This window comes from Podarcis pityusensis (assembly GCF_964106645.2).
Source record: "Podarcis pityusensis genome assembly, chromosome: 18".
Classification (NCBI taxonomy): domain Eukaryota; kingdom Metazoa; phylum Chordata; class Lepidosauria; order Squamata; family Lacertidae; genus Podarcis; species Podarcis pityusensis.
In genome coordinates, this window is record NC_138043.1 from 2,755,791 (window position 1) to 2,769,508 (window position 13,718).

The 13,718-nt window shown below is 49.9% G+C and overlaps 1 protein-coding gene across 3 annotated transcripts in view; it reads right to left on the reverse strand.

Annotated features, from left to right (window-relative positions):
• Positions 1–428: 428 nt before the first annotated feature.
• Positions 429–13,718, reverse strand: part of ARID3A (AT-rich interaction domain 3A) — a 70,580-nt gene continuing 57,290 nt past the window's right edge. For all 3 annotated transcript variants that reach the window (XM_080988970.1, XM_080988969.1, XM_080988971.1), the window contains exons 6-9: positions 10,524–10,771; positions 8,801–9,106; positions 7,736–7,825; positions 429–5,490 (exon numbers count right to left, since the gene is read on the reverse strand). In XM_080988970.1, the coding sequence (XP_080845096.1) occupies positions 5,330–5,490; positions 7,736–7,825; positions 8,801–9,106; positions 10,524–10,771 (805 nt within the window). In that variant the 3' untranslated portion in view covers positions 429–5,329. The remainder of the gene's footprint in view (positions 5,491–7,735; positions 7,826–8,800; positions 9,107–10,523; positions 10,772–13,718) is intronic.

The window sequence follows — 13,718 nt, forward strand, 5'->3', positions numbered from 1 at the left end:
TTCGCAGCCGCGGAGTTGTCGACACGAGGACAGACCAAGTGTGCGAGGCAGTCATTTGGGCAGGGTATAAATAACAATATTATTATTATCAGACTGGTCCTGTGCACACCGGACAGCGCCCAAAGCCTGGCATTTAAAATTCAGATGATTGTATCGGCTTAGGGCCCTTTGCTTCCAAAACCAGACCGCAAAAACGCCTAACCGCAAAGTTCTGCCTTTCACCTCGAACCCAAAACCCTCTTTTTTGGGGGACAAGCGTCGGTTCACCCAACCGACTTCAAATCGTAGTTAAAAGCAACGTACGCAACATCCCTCCAAAACACCTCCCCTAAAAATAAAGGAGTCTTGGGAACTGTAGTTCACCCCCTGACGGTGCTATAGTTCCAAAGACCCTCAAACTAGAATTCCCAGGATTTGGGGGGGGGAGGTTTAAAAAAGGGATGGTGCATATTCTGCCTTAATAACAGAGGTATTTCCTATACTTTCCAAGTTTGAAGACAGACAGCTGTGGTTTAACCAGGTTCCATCGAAGCAGCCAGATTTGCGTATCGGGTTCGTAAACCGATTTTTGACCCATCTCTGTGTCTCCAGGCAGAAAGGGAGGGTTTCACACCCAGGATTCGGCGCGGCAGCTCGAGGACCCGAAAGGAAAGAAGGCAGGCTTGCCCAATGGGCAGATTTTTAAAAAAGAAATTATTTTCAGGGGTGGGGAAGGCAGGAAAGTCTGCGAGGGGAAGACCCACATAGAGAGCCACAAGAGAGATTGGTATGTGGTGGGTCAACGCACCTGAAAACGGAGTTTAAAAAACAAAAATACTAGGCAGAGGTTGAAGGAACAGTTTGCCCCCTCTCCTCTCCCTAGATCCATACCTGCCCCATGGCCGACGGACCCCCCTGGGTCCGTGCGAGGCCGTTTAACCCGCAATTCAAAGCAGACACTTTTGTGATCCGCGGTACCCGTACGGTTCGATTAGTAAGCTTTCAAAAAAATAAAAAGGAGGGGAAAGGGGGGGGGACCTGTTTGCGATACAAAAGGATTGGTGTCAGCGGTGGGATCTTGCGGGCAATATATTTCTATATATTTCTGGGCTGGTTAGCTTGGGGGTGGATTCTCAGAACCGTCTTAACGCAGCCCCCAAATGCAACCTTGCTTTGGTGATGGGGGGTGTCGCTGCCCCGTCTCTCCCCACTGATATCAGCCGCCAATTGGGGCCCATTCGCTTCAATGGGTCTACTCAGAGGAGGAGGTAAGCAGGATACAACACGCCCAGACCGTCCCAAGTCCGGGGTTCACTTGCAAAGTCCTTAAATTCACGATAGGGAGACTCAACCGGCAATGGTGCCCTTCTCTCTCTTCCCTAGAGAAAAAGTGAAAATGGGGGCCAGTTCAGAGGGGGGGTGGGATGTTAACTGCTACCGCGCTGGAAGTGGGGGCCCAACGTATTCAGGGTGCAAGAAATAGCCGGAACCACACTGCCGGCTCCAAAGGGTTTTGAGGTGCGCCGAAAAACTGCCCAAAGCAGTTCCGCAAAGGAGTATAAAATCCGATTTACGGACATCTGCATCTCTGTTTGCTGAGCTGTCGTTTTGAAAAAAGAGGAGCGGGAAGCAAAGAGCTATTCCCGACGGGATCTGAGAGAGCTTTATTATTATTATTTAAAAATAATATTTTTTATAATAAAATAATATTTAAAAATAATAATAATAAAAATAAAAGGACGCCGAATTTAAAGGCTATCAGTGCCCCTCGGGCCGGAACTCCCATTCCAGAAATTGGCAAGCGCAATTTTTAATTTTTTTTAAAAGCAACATCGATAATTAAATGTAAAAAACGCTCGCAGCGCTACAATTCCCAGTGCTTTGGGCAAACTACGGTTCCCGCGAGGTTGGGGAGGGGAACGTCGTGTGCTTTTAATTTAATAACGCAGCCTAAAAACCCCCACAAAAACCACCTTAAGATATTCTCGGTTGTGCTCTCCAAAATTTTTGGCCACGTTCCGAAAGCGGGAACGATGTGGGCAGAAAATGGATTTTTGTTTTTCTGGGTGGCAGCATTCTTTGGGGTTCGTGGAGAAGAGATATCCCTTTGTCCGTTCCTCTGCCAGCATCTAAATATAAGGTAGGGGAGACTTCTTTGACCACAGGCCTCAAAATAGGCTCCGGAAGAGTCAAATCACGTTTAAGCACTGCAATGCCCCTGGAAACCGTCGTGGTTTTCCCCAAAGAGAGCTGTAGTTTTGTTACGGGCGCCAGGAGCCATCAGGAGACCCAGGAAATTCCCCTCTATAACATCTTAAGAATGGCATAGCAACCAACCCCTCTTCCCCAGGTGAGCCCCGGGAACTGTAGCTCTGGCCGAGGGGAACAGGGCGCTTGCCTCACAACGCTCAGACCCGGCACAAAACTACAGCTCCCAGGAACCACAACGGTTTCAAGGGGTATCGCAGCGCAGGGGACGAGGGCGCTCAGTGTCTACAGGGTTCGCCGCCAATCTAGAGCCGTCCGGGTGCGTTGCGCTACAACTCCCAGAGTGCACGGGACCCAAAGTCCGGAGGGCGCCAAGTCGATACCCAATTGAAGATATATTAGTGAGTTTGGGGGAAATAGGAGCGAGTAGATGCACCCTGTAAAATTTCCTAGAGCCTTGAACAGAAAATTTAAAAACGTTCCCAAGCAAAAGTCTGGGTTCTACAGCCTTATTATTAACAGGGGGGGGGGAGGGAGAGTTGTCGCTATTTGATCCCAGAAAGCGACAAATTCTAAAAATCATTTTTAAAAATATAAAGAGAGAGAAAGAGAGGGATAAGCCTTTTGTTTGTTCCAAAAAGCAACCGTCCGCTTAATGGTGCCGGCTGAAACAAAACAGGACTGGATCAAAGTGGGGTCTCCTTTAGGGGCACAATAATCTGTTTTGCTGAGGGGGATCCCAGTGGGGTCTTCTCCCAGCCCCCAACCCCCAGTTAAGAAATTTAAACCAGCACATGAGAGGACAAGGAGGTGATAGAGAGATGTTTTGAGAGCCCATGTTAGTAGTAGTTGTTGTTTACTTTGAGCGTTTTGCTTCGCTTCGTTAAAGGAAAGCTGAATTTCTAGAAATATTTCCGGGGAGGGGGTCCGGCAAAGAGAAGACACTGGGGGGGGGGGGGAGATATTCTGATTCAAGAATCCTCTCCAATCTGCCCACCCCAGGGGGAACTGGAAAGGAGGAGAAAGGGATACGATGAGGTAGATATGCCAACACAACAAATTGTCGTTGTCAAGTCGAGGGGGTTCTCTGGCGGCTAGCCGCAAATATTTGGACCCCCTCTTCGTCTGCATCTGAAATGGTGGGCTTCCCCCCGCCTGGTTCTGCAAGAAGCGAGACCCATAACCTCTCCGATTCCTGCCAAAGTCAAGGATGCGCCCCCTTACCCGGTCCCTATATTCAAAGGAAACAAATGAGTTTGGAGGGAGTAAGGGAAAAGAAAACCACAACCCCAAATTTTATCCTCTCCACCAGCTGCGCCCCCAAAACGTCGCCAAAACCCCAAGCTTGCCACGCTGCTCCTCAGCAACGCACCGTTGCGGGAAATCTGAAAGAACTGCAACCTGGCGCCCTCTGCAAACTACATTTCCCGGATTGTTTGCAGGGAAGCCCTGTGCTTCGAATGCACTCGGAAGATGCGATATCTGGAAGCTAAGTTAAAAAACGGGTTTCGTCCTGGCAAAAGCCGGTCCGACGTCTGAGGTCCCCAGCACCCTCTGCAAACTACGTTTCCCGGGATTATTTGCAGGGAAGCCACATACTTCAAATGCACACAGAGGATGCGATGTTAAAAAAAAGGTTTCGTTCCTGGAAATGGTGACGTCTGAGGTCCCCAGTTTTCCTGGGCGTTGGGGAAACGTCAAGCCCCACAGACTTTGCAGATGTTAATACTGTGGTTTTTAAATTATTTGGGGGCTGGAGGCGAGTAAAAACAGCCCAGTGGGTTTGTTGTTGTTGTTGTCTTGTCATCGCAAAAGGAGCAATGTTTGAGGGTCAGGGGAGCGAAGCACTAAGAGGCAGGAAGGCTGCCTCATTCGATTCTCCAATTTCCACGCAAAGAAATCTCCGTACAAAAATATCATCCCGTGAAATCCCAAAGCAATTGCTTGAGCGCGCCCCGACTCACCCCAATATGTAGGAAAAAAACCACCTGAGCTCGTTCATCAAAGACAATTTTCCCCGAGAACCTACCCGCAAAAAAAGCCCCTGCCAGTGTTACACGAAAAGATTTGGGGAGGAAAAGTGCAGCCATATCGTCAGTGGAAAACACACCTGAAGCAACACGCGTTAAGAGGATAACCGCCAAAATAAAAACTTACAGAATTTGCTCTATAGCAATTTCATTTTTGGTTGTCTGTTGAGAATCGTATTCCAAAAACAAAAGAAGTTTCTATTTACACACCCACCCCTGAATTTTCCTTATATATGTTTCGAGAGCGGTTGTTTTTTTGTAAAAAAGGAAAGAAAACAAAAACGCAATAGCTAAAAGCTTTCCCGCCGCCCACCTTCCCCCCCCCCGCCCCCTTTTGTAAATGCTGTTTGGGATGGGGTTTAAAAAAAGGATTTCGTTCTGAGACCGCCCTGCACCCTGAGACCGCCTAACGAGAGCTGTCTCCCCACCACCGCCCCAGACAAAATAAAAATAAAACACAGTGCAAAAGTGTGAGTTCGCATGAGGTAAGGAGTTCTGTGTCTACAATGCATTACGTCAAAAAAAAACCCAAAAGAGCTAAAACCACACAGTGTTTTCCATCTGGCTCAGAAATCATCGGCGCTCAATGCGCCACCCCCGGCCCTCCAAAATCCAGGATGAAAGCTTTCTTTGTTTTCGTTTTTTGGTTCTTCTATTGATATCTTTAATGCTGGGAAAATATTTGGTGGAAGAGGGGAGAGAAAGAGGAGGGAGAGATTAGGACCCAGCGGCTCCCCCACCTATTTCCCCCCAAAAAGGTTTGGTTATTTTGGTGTCAAGCTGAGATTGGTTGGGATACCTCCCTCCGTTCCCGGTTGGGGCAGGATCAAAACATCTCCCTGCAGCAATGGCAAAGAGGTTCCTTTATTTTGGGGGGGGGGATTTGGGGGACAGAAGATGGCGCCTTCCAGACCCCCCCTTGCCCCCCGGAAACAAACAAGGCGTGTGCGGGTCCATCTCTCCCCTCTCTCCGGAAAACATCCCCCAGGAAATCCCCGTCCAGACAGGCGGATAAGGGTCCAAACCGGGGATATTTTCTCGTCGACCGTGCGTCGCCGAGACGGGGGCTATCAGCTTTGGCAGGATGAAGAGGAGAAGCGGGGAGGGTTTCCTTAAGGCGACGAGGAATTGGTTGAGGTAGATGTCGGCGCGGCGGGGAAAGCAGTCTGCGGGGCGCTGGCGGCCTGCCCGCCCTGCGAGCCGCCGCAGCCGCTGTTGGAGTTTCCTTTGCTGTGGGAGGATGAGGGCCCCGGAGTTTGGGCAAACAGCACACCTGGAGGAGGATGGAAGAAGACACTTGGTGGGCCACCGAAACCCTGGACCTGTTCCTTCTCCCCAGCCTAAACACCCGACTGGTCCCTTAATCCCGGTTGCATCAGACGTTTCTGAGCACAATTCAAAGTGTTGGGGCTGACCTTGAAAGCCCTAAATGGCCCAGTATATGTGAAGGAGCGTCTCCACCCCCATCGTTCTGCCCGGACACTGAGGTCCAGCACCGAGGGCCTTCTGGCGGTTCCCTCCCTGCGAGAAGTGAAGCTACAGGGAACCAGGCAGAGGGCCTTCTCGGTGGTGGCGCCCGCCCTGTGCAACGCCCTCCCTTCAGATGTCAAGGAAATAAAAAACTACTTTTAGAAGACATCTTAAGGCAGCCCTGTTTAGGGAAGCTTTTAATGTGTAATAGATTATTGTATTTTTATACTCTGTTGCAAGCCGCCCAGAGTGGCTGGGGAAAACCAGCCAGATGGGCGGGGTATAAATTATTATTATTAATTATTATTAATATTATTAAGAGACCCTACAAAAGCCGCGGCTGCTGCCTTTCAGCAATTGCTTTGAGAGGAGATAGGGTAAAGGTAAAGGGACCGCTGACCATTAGGTCCAGTCGCGGCCGACTCTGGGGTTGCGGCGCTCATCTCGCTTTATTGGCCGAGGGAGCCGGCATACAGCTCCCAGGTCATGTGGCCAGCAGAACTAAGCCGCTTCTGGCGAACCAGAGCAGCGCACGGAAACGCCGTTTACCTTCCCGCCGGAGCGGTACCTATTTATCTACTTGCACTTTGACGTGCTTTTGAACTGCTAGGTTGGCAGGAGCAGGGACCGAGCAACGGGAGCTCACCCCGTCATTGCGGGGATTCGAACCACCGACCTTCGGCAAGCCCTAGGCTCTGTGGTTTAACCCACAGCACCACCCGCGTCCCTGGCAATTTTATTGTGCAGTGAGAAATATGGGTTCTGCAATGGGGTTTCCACCCATTGCAACAGGTACCAAAGGAGGGGAGGAGAATGGCTCATTTGCTGTGCCTGCAAACACATTTTCAACCCTTAGATGGCACCTATCAGCCTTTGTGGTGGAGCTGCTCAAAGGCAGGTGAATTTTGGAGCAAGGCATTTGCAGAGATTTCCTTGGCAACTACAGCGGTGCCTCAGGTTACATACGCTTCAGGTTACAGACTCCGCTAACCCAGAAATATTACCTCAGGTTAAAAACTTTGCTTCAGGATGAGAACAGAAATCGTGCAGCGGCAGCAGGGGGCCCCATTAGCTAAAGTGGTGCTTTAGGTTAAGAACAGTTTCAGGTTAAGAACGGACCTCCGGAACGAATTAAGTACTTAACCCGAGGTACCACTGTATAAGCTTGTGGATTTGAAAAGTTAAGAGCTTATTTTTATTCTCTTAACAGGGGCCCGGGGTCACACTGCCAAATCCTGGAAGACTTTCAGTCTTCGTAAATTGGATTCAGAGAGTTGGCAAATTGCCCTCCCGGAAAAGGGCAGAAATTGAGTTACCATTAAAAAGGGAATTTTATTTCTTATACAAACATTGAGGCACGTGGTGTCCCTAGTACATGCAAATTCCGGCTCAATTAAGACTACATTCAGCTTTGATTCTCAATAGCGATGCAACTCACAGGGGCAGAACGTTTCCATTTTTATATTTATAGCTTTATTATGTGCAAAGGGAACATTTGCGTGACTTACAAACTTTACTATCCCTTTGCAGCAGAGCTGCATTTATGTACTTCGTCCTTTGAGGCTGCAAATAATAATATTAATAATATTAATAATATTAATAATATTAATAATATTAATAATATTAATAATATTAATAATATTAATAATAATATTAATAATAATAATACACTTCACAGTTTAAATCTTTCGATTCATTGTCTTCTTTCTTTCTTTCTGGGATGCTTGCACCTGTTTCAGGTATGTTCTTTTTGCAAACAATTTTTATTTTAAATGCAAAAACCCGTCCTCACCTTTCATCTTACAGGTGTAGGTAAGGTCATCTTTCAGCCTTCGGAGCTTGCGACCTTAGCAAACTTAAGACTGGGCTATAATTTGGTCTTTTTTATTTTAGTTTTTTATTTTAATGGGGGTAGTAGTATGATTGGATATATGAATTGGATGGTTTTTATTGGAAAATCAATAAAAATGATTTTTTTTAAAAAAAAAAGACTGGTTTTGTGAGGCTGTCCGAAACCTCCTTTCCGAGGTTCCTTCAACCGGGTTTACCTGTATAAACGATGCCGTTGAGCTCAACCGACATGTTGATGCTGTTTGTCCCGTTGGTGGCCAAATTCATGGCGGAGTCTTGGCGGTTTTCTGGAAGGCAATAAAGGAGGGGGGGTAAAGACAGAGGCAGGCAGACAGCCGTTTCCCTTCTGGGGGCGGGGCCAGGGGCAAAAGTGGGCGGGAAAGACATGCAAATTTCCACACCTGTACAGGTGCCTAAGGGACGCGGGTGGCGCTGTGGGTTAAACCACAGAGCCTAGGGCTTGCCGATCAGAAGGTCGGCGGTTTGAATCCCCGCGATGACGGGCTGAGCTCCCGTTGCTCGGTCCCTGCTCCTGCCAACCTAGCAGTTCGAAAGCACATCAAAGTGCAAGGAGATAAATAGGTACCGCTCCGGAGGGAAGGTAAACGGCGTTTCCGTGCGCTGCTCTGGTTCACCAGAAGCGGCTTAGTCCTGCTGGCCACATGACCCGGAAGCTGGACGCCGGCTCCCTCGGCCAGTAAAGCGAGATGAGCGCTGCAACCCCAGAGTCGTTCATGACTGGACCTAATGGTCAGGGGTCCCTTTACCTTTATCTTTACAGGTGCCTAATGTCCACACACAGATCTAATAATAATAATAATAATAATAATAATAATAATAATAATATTGTTTATACCCCGCCCATCTGGCGCGGCTTCCAAAAAAATATTACAATACTGTAATACATCAAACATTAAAAGCTTCCCTAAGCAGGGCTGCCTTCAGATGTCTTCTAAAAGTCTGGTAATTGTTGTTCTCTTTGACATCTGGTGGGAGGGCGCCACCACCGAGAAGGCCCTCTGCCTGGTTCCCTGTAACCTCGCTTCTTGCAGGGAGGGAACCGCCAGAAGGCCCTCAGTGCTGGACCTCAGTGTCCGGGCTGGACGATGGAGGTGGAGATGCTCCTTCAGGGATACTGGGCCGTTTAGGGCTTTCAAGGTCAGCACCAACCCTTTGAATTGTGCTCAGAAACGTCCTGGGAGCCAACTGAGGTCTTTCAAGAACGTTCTCTCCATCTGGGCAAGGCAAGAGATCAAGGATACCTGGAGAGCGCGTCCCTTGGCTGTTGATGCGGATACTCATGGGGAGCTGAGCAGTCATGGCCAGGAGATTTTGCTGGAGCGCTCTCTGCATCAACCGCTGCTGCTCGTCCGTCACGAGAGCAATCTTCTTCTGCGGGGGCTCCCCGGACTCCAGTTTCTCCCGCAGGTGCTCCAGTGCGGCGGCCTGAGCCGCCGCCGCCGCCTGGGCCGCCGCCGCTTGGACGGCTTGGGCCGCGATGGCCGGGTGGCCCGCCAGCGAGACGGGCAGGCGGCCGGGCACGCCGATGGGGATGGCCGTCTCCTCCTCTGCAGGTGTTGCAAGAACAACAACAAAAAGGAAAGCTCCTTTAGCGCAAAGAGGTGCAGACAGGTGAGATGGAGAGCGATACAGGGAGATTATTATTATTTTTTTAGATAGATAGATAAACTTTATTCGCCTTAGCCAATGGCCATAGCAACATAAAACAAGCAATACAGTGGTACCTCAGGTTAAGTACTTAATCCGTTCCAGAGGTCTGTTCTTAACCTGAAACTGTTCTTAACCTGAAGCACCACTTTAGCTAATGGGGCCTACTGCTGCCGCCACGCCGCTACTGCGCGATTTCTGTTCTCATCCTGAAGCAAAGTTCCTAACCTGAAGCACTATTTCTAGCTTAGCAGAGTCTGTAACCTGAAGTGTATGTAACCCGAGGTACCACTGTACATACAAATAAAAAGACAGCAAATCAAATGACCAAGACTATCGTTCAGATAGTATCATTCAGACGGGGTGAGCTCCTGTTCCTCGGTCCCTGCTCCTGCCAACCTAGCAGTTCGAAAGCAAGGCAAAGTGCAAGTAGATAAATAGGTACCGCTCCAGTGGGAAGGTAAATGGCGTTTCTGTGCGCTGCTCTGGTTCGCCAGAAGCGGCTTAGTCCTGCTGGCCACATGACCGGAAGCTGTACGCCGGCTCCCTCGGCCAGTAAAGCGAGATGAGCGCTGCAAACCCAGAGTCGGCCATGACTGGACCCAGTGGCGTAGCGTGGGGGGGGCAGGGGGGGCCGGCCACACCGGGCGCAACATCTGGGGGGGGCGCGCTCGCACTCGCAGCTCTCTGCCCCTACCTGGCTCACTCACTCTCTCTCACTGCAGTGCTGGCTGTGCGAATCCGATCCGAGCCGCTGGGTCGCCGCCCACTGTGGAGGGGGTGGGTGCCAGGCGTGCGGTGCGGAGAGAGAGCGAGGGACTATCTGGGGGAGGGACAGTGCAGCGGCCGCCCAGCGCAGCGCTGAGCGCGGGAGAGAACCACACCAGACCAGACCAGGCAGCAGCAAGAAGAAGCTGGCAGCGGCGGCAGGTTAGGGGTTAGGGGGCGCAAATTACTTGCCTTGCCCCGGGTTAGGGGGCGCAAATTACTTGCCTTGCCCCGGGTTAGGGGGCGCAAATTACTTGCCTTGCCCCGGGTTAGGGGGCGCAAATTACTTGCCTTGCCCCGGGTTAGGGGGAGCAAATTACTTGCCTTGCCCCGGGTTAGGGGGAGCAAATTACTTGCCTTGCCCCGGGTTAGGGGGCGCAAATTACTTGCCTTGCCCCGGGTTTTGACAACCCACACTACGCCGCTGACTGGACCTAATGGTCAGGGGTCCCTTTATCTTTTTAAGCCAACCCGGGAGACCTTTTAGGTTGAAGAGAGGGGCACAAAACGTGTGTGGAACCAAACGCGCGAGGCAATCGGCTGCCGTACCTTTTTTGATTTTCGGGACGGAGGCCAAGGAGCTGCCATTAGTGGTCGACGGCAGCCCCAGCGTTGGCACTTGGAGCTTGGGCGAGGACAACATGCCATGGGTGGCGCTGGGCGAGTACGTGAAGATAGAGCCGCTGAAGCCTTGCCGGCGACCTTCACGGCGGTTGCTGTCAATGGCGGCTTGCAACTCATTGGGGTTGCTCAGACCTCTCTTCTCACACTCGTAGGGGTACAAATACTTCATGTACCTTTCCAGGGAAAAAGATACACACAAAAAAATCAACCGTTTGCGCTTTGTTCGATTCAACGCACGCTGCCAAGATGGACAGAGTTGGCCCCCTATTCCAATGGAATGGGACGTCCCTATTTTCATGGGAGAAACGTTGGAGGGGATGGAATGGGACGTCCCTATTTTCAGGGGAGAAACATTGGAGGGGATGGATTAGGACGTCCCTATTTTCATGGGAGAAACGTTGGAGGGGATGGAAAAGGATGTCCCTATTTTCATGGGAGAAACGTTGGAGGGGATGGAATTGGACGTCCCTATTTTCAGGGGAGAAACGTTGGAGGGGATGGAATAGGACGTCCCTATTTTCAGAGGAGAAACGTTGGAGGGGATGGAATAGGACGTCCCTATTTTCAGGGGAGAAACATTGGAGGGGATGGAATTGGACGTCCCTATTTTCAGGGGAGAAACGTTGGAGGGGATGGAATAGGACGTCCCTATTTTCAGGGGAGAAATGTTGGAGGGGATGGAATAGGACGTCCCTATTTTCAGGGGAGAAACGTTGGAGGGGATGGAATAGGACGTCCCTGTTTTCAGGGGAGAAACGTTGGAGGGGATGGAATAGGACGTCCCTATTTTCAGGGGTACCAACAAAGGTCCGTATAGTTAAAGCCATGGTCTTTCCAGTAGTGATGTATGGAAGTGAGAGCTGGACCATCAAGAAGGCTGATGGCCGAAGAATGGATGCTTTTGAATTCTGGTGCTGGAGGAGACTCTTGAGAGTCCCATGGACTGCAAGAAGATACAACTTATCCGTTCTTAAGGAAATCAGCCCTGAGTGCTCACTGGAAGGACAGATCCTGAAGCTGAGGCTCCAAGACTTTGGCCACCTCAGGAGAAGAGAAGACTCCCTGGAAAAGACCCTGATGTTGGGAAAGATGGAGGGCGCAAGGAGAAGGGGACGACAGAGGACGAGATGGTTAGACAGTGTTCTTGAAGCTACCAGCATGAGTTTGACTAAACTGCGGGAGGCGGTGGAAGACAGGAGGGCCTGGCGTGCTCTGGTCCAGGGGGTCACGAAGAGTCAGACACGACTAAAAGACTAAACAACAACAATTTTCAGGGGAGAAACGTTGGAGGGGATGGAATAGGACGTCCCTATTTTCACCGGAGAAACATTGGAAGGGATGGAGTTATGCAACCCCCAAGTCAAGGAGATAGGGATAGGGAAGTTTTTTTTAATGTTTGATGGTTTATTGTGTTTTTCTAGGTGTTCTACACACACACACACACACACACACACACACACACGGTGCTTTTTCGAATCTTCTGGCAGCATTTAAGGACAGGCAAGACGCTGCTTCTTTTTTTAAGAGAAAGGAAGTCGGGTTTACAGCTACGAAGGAGTTAACAGCTCTCCTCCCACTCACCTCCCCCCCCCCGGGCCACCCCTCCCTCCCCACCCACAAATCCCCACCCACAAATCCTTTTTCCGCCACCTGGTCCTCTGAATTCCAGACTAATTAACTTTAGCCTTGATTAGGGTGGATGTAATAGGTGGGGGAAGAGAATGGGAGAGAAGGAAGAAGAAGAGAGAAAGAGAAAGAGAGAGAGAGAGGAGGGGGAGAAAGGACGGGGTCAGAATGAGCCCATTCCCCCGCTTTCAAAAATTCAAGGGTGCGTCTCCATATAGAATTATACGTAAATTTCTTCCCCAAGCACCCTTGATCCACTGGAAACCACCATATTTTTTGCTCTGTAAGACGCACCAGACCACAAGACGCACCTAGTTTTTGGAGGAGGAAAACAAGAAAAAAAATATTCTGAGTCTCAGAAGCCAGAACAGCAAGAGGGATCGCTGCGCAGTGAAAGCAGCAATCCCTCTTGCTGTTCTGGCTTCTGGGATAGCTGTGCAGCCTGCATTCGCTCCATAAGACGGCACACACATTTCCCCTTATTTTTTAGGAGGGAAAAAGTGAGTCTTATAGAGCAAAAAATACGGTAAGCCTTCCTAAAGAATTACGAACCCCCCAAAAAAGAAAATAGGATGAAAACCGCCTCCCACCCCACGGCCAAACGTGGAGTCAGAATCTCCTTCCTTCTGACGTGAAGCCACGGGTTCAAGTCCTGCCCTCCGGAGTGGGAGAAAAGAAGCTCGCTCCGTCTTCCGCAGGACAGCTCTTGAGATTTATTTATTTCTGAAGACGGCCCTCCCATCATCTCCGTTTTCTCCGGCCCCAAAACGGCACCGCGGCTTTCCGTTTCGGCAGCCGCAACCCTGGTTTAAAGGAGCCGCTTGGCGCCAGGTTTATAGATAATGTCTCTATCCTATAGAGATATACAGGGGTACCTTGGTTCTCAAACGCCTTGGTACTCAAACAACTTGGAACCCAAACACTGCAAACCCGGAAGGAAGCGTTCCGGTTTGCGAACTTTTTTCGGAAGCCGAACATGCTCCGTTTTGAGTGCCACGCTTCCGTTTTGAGTGTTACGCTGAGGTCTGTCTGTTTTTGCTATTTAGTGTTTTTGTTTTTGTGGCTCTTTTTGGTTTTGGTTTTGTGACTGTGTGGAACCCAGTCCAGCTACTGGTTGTCTGACCGCAGTACATTGTTTATTGCTTTCATTTTATGGATCAACGGTCTCGTCAGATAGTAAAATCCATGTTCAATTGCTGTTTTAGGGGTTGTTTTTAGAAGTCTGGAATGGATTAATCCATTTTGCATTCCTTTCTATGGGAAAGCGTGCCTTGGTTTTGGAACGCTTTGGTTTCGGAACGGACTTCTGGAACGGATTAAGTTTGAGAACCAAGGTACTACTTTACCGGTTTGATATACTGTCAAAAGAACCGGTCTTCTACAGCGGTACCTTAAGAACGGAAGTCCCTTCTTAAACCAAAACTGTTCTCAAACCAAGGCGCACTTTCCCTGAGGCCTCCCGCCGCCAGTGCCCTTCCACTGTTCGGCTTCCGT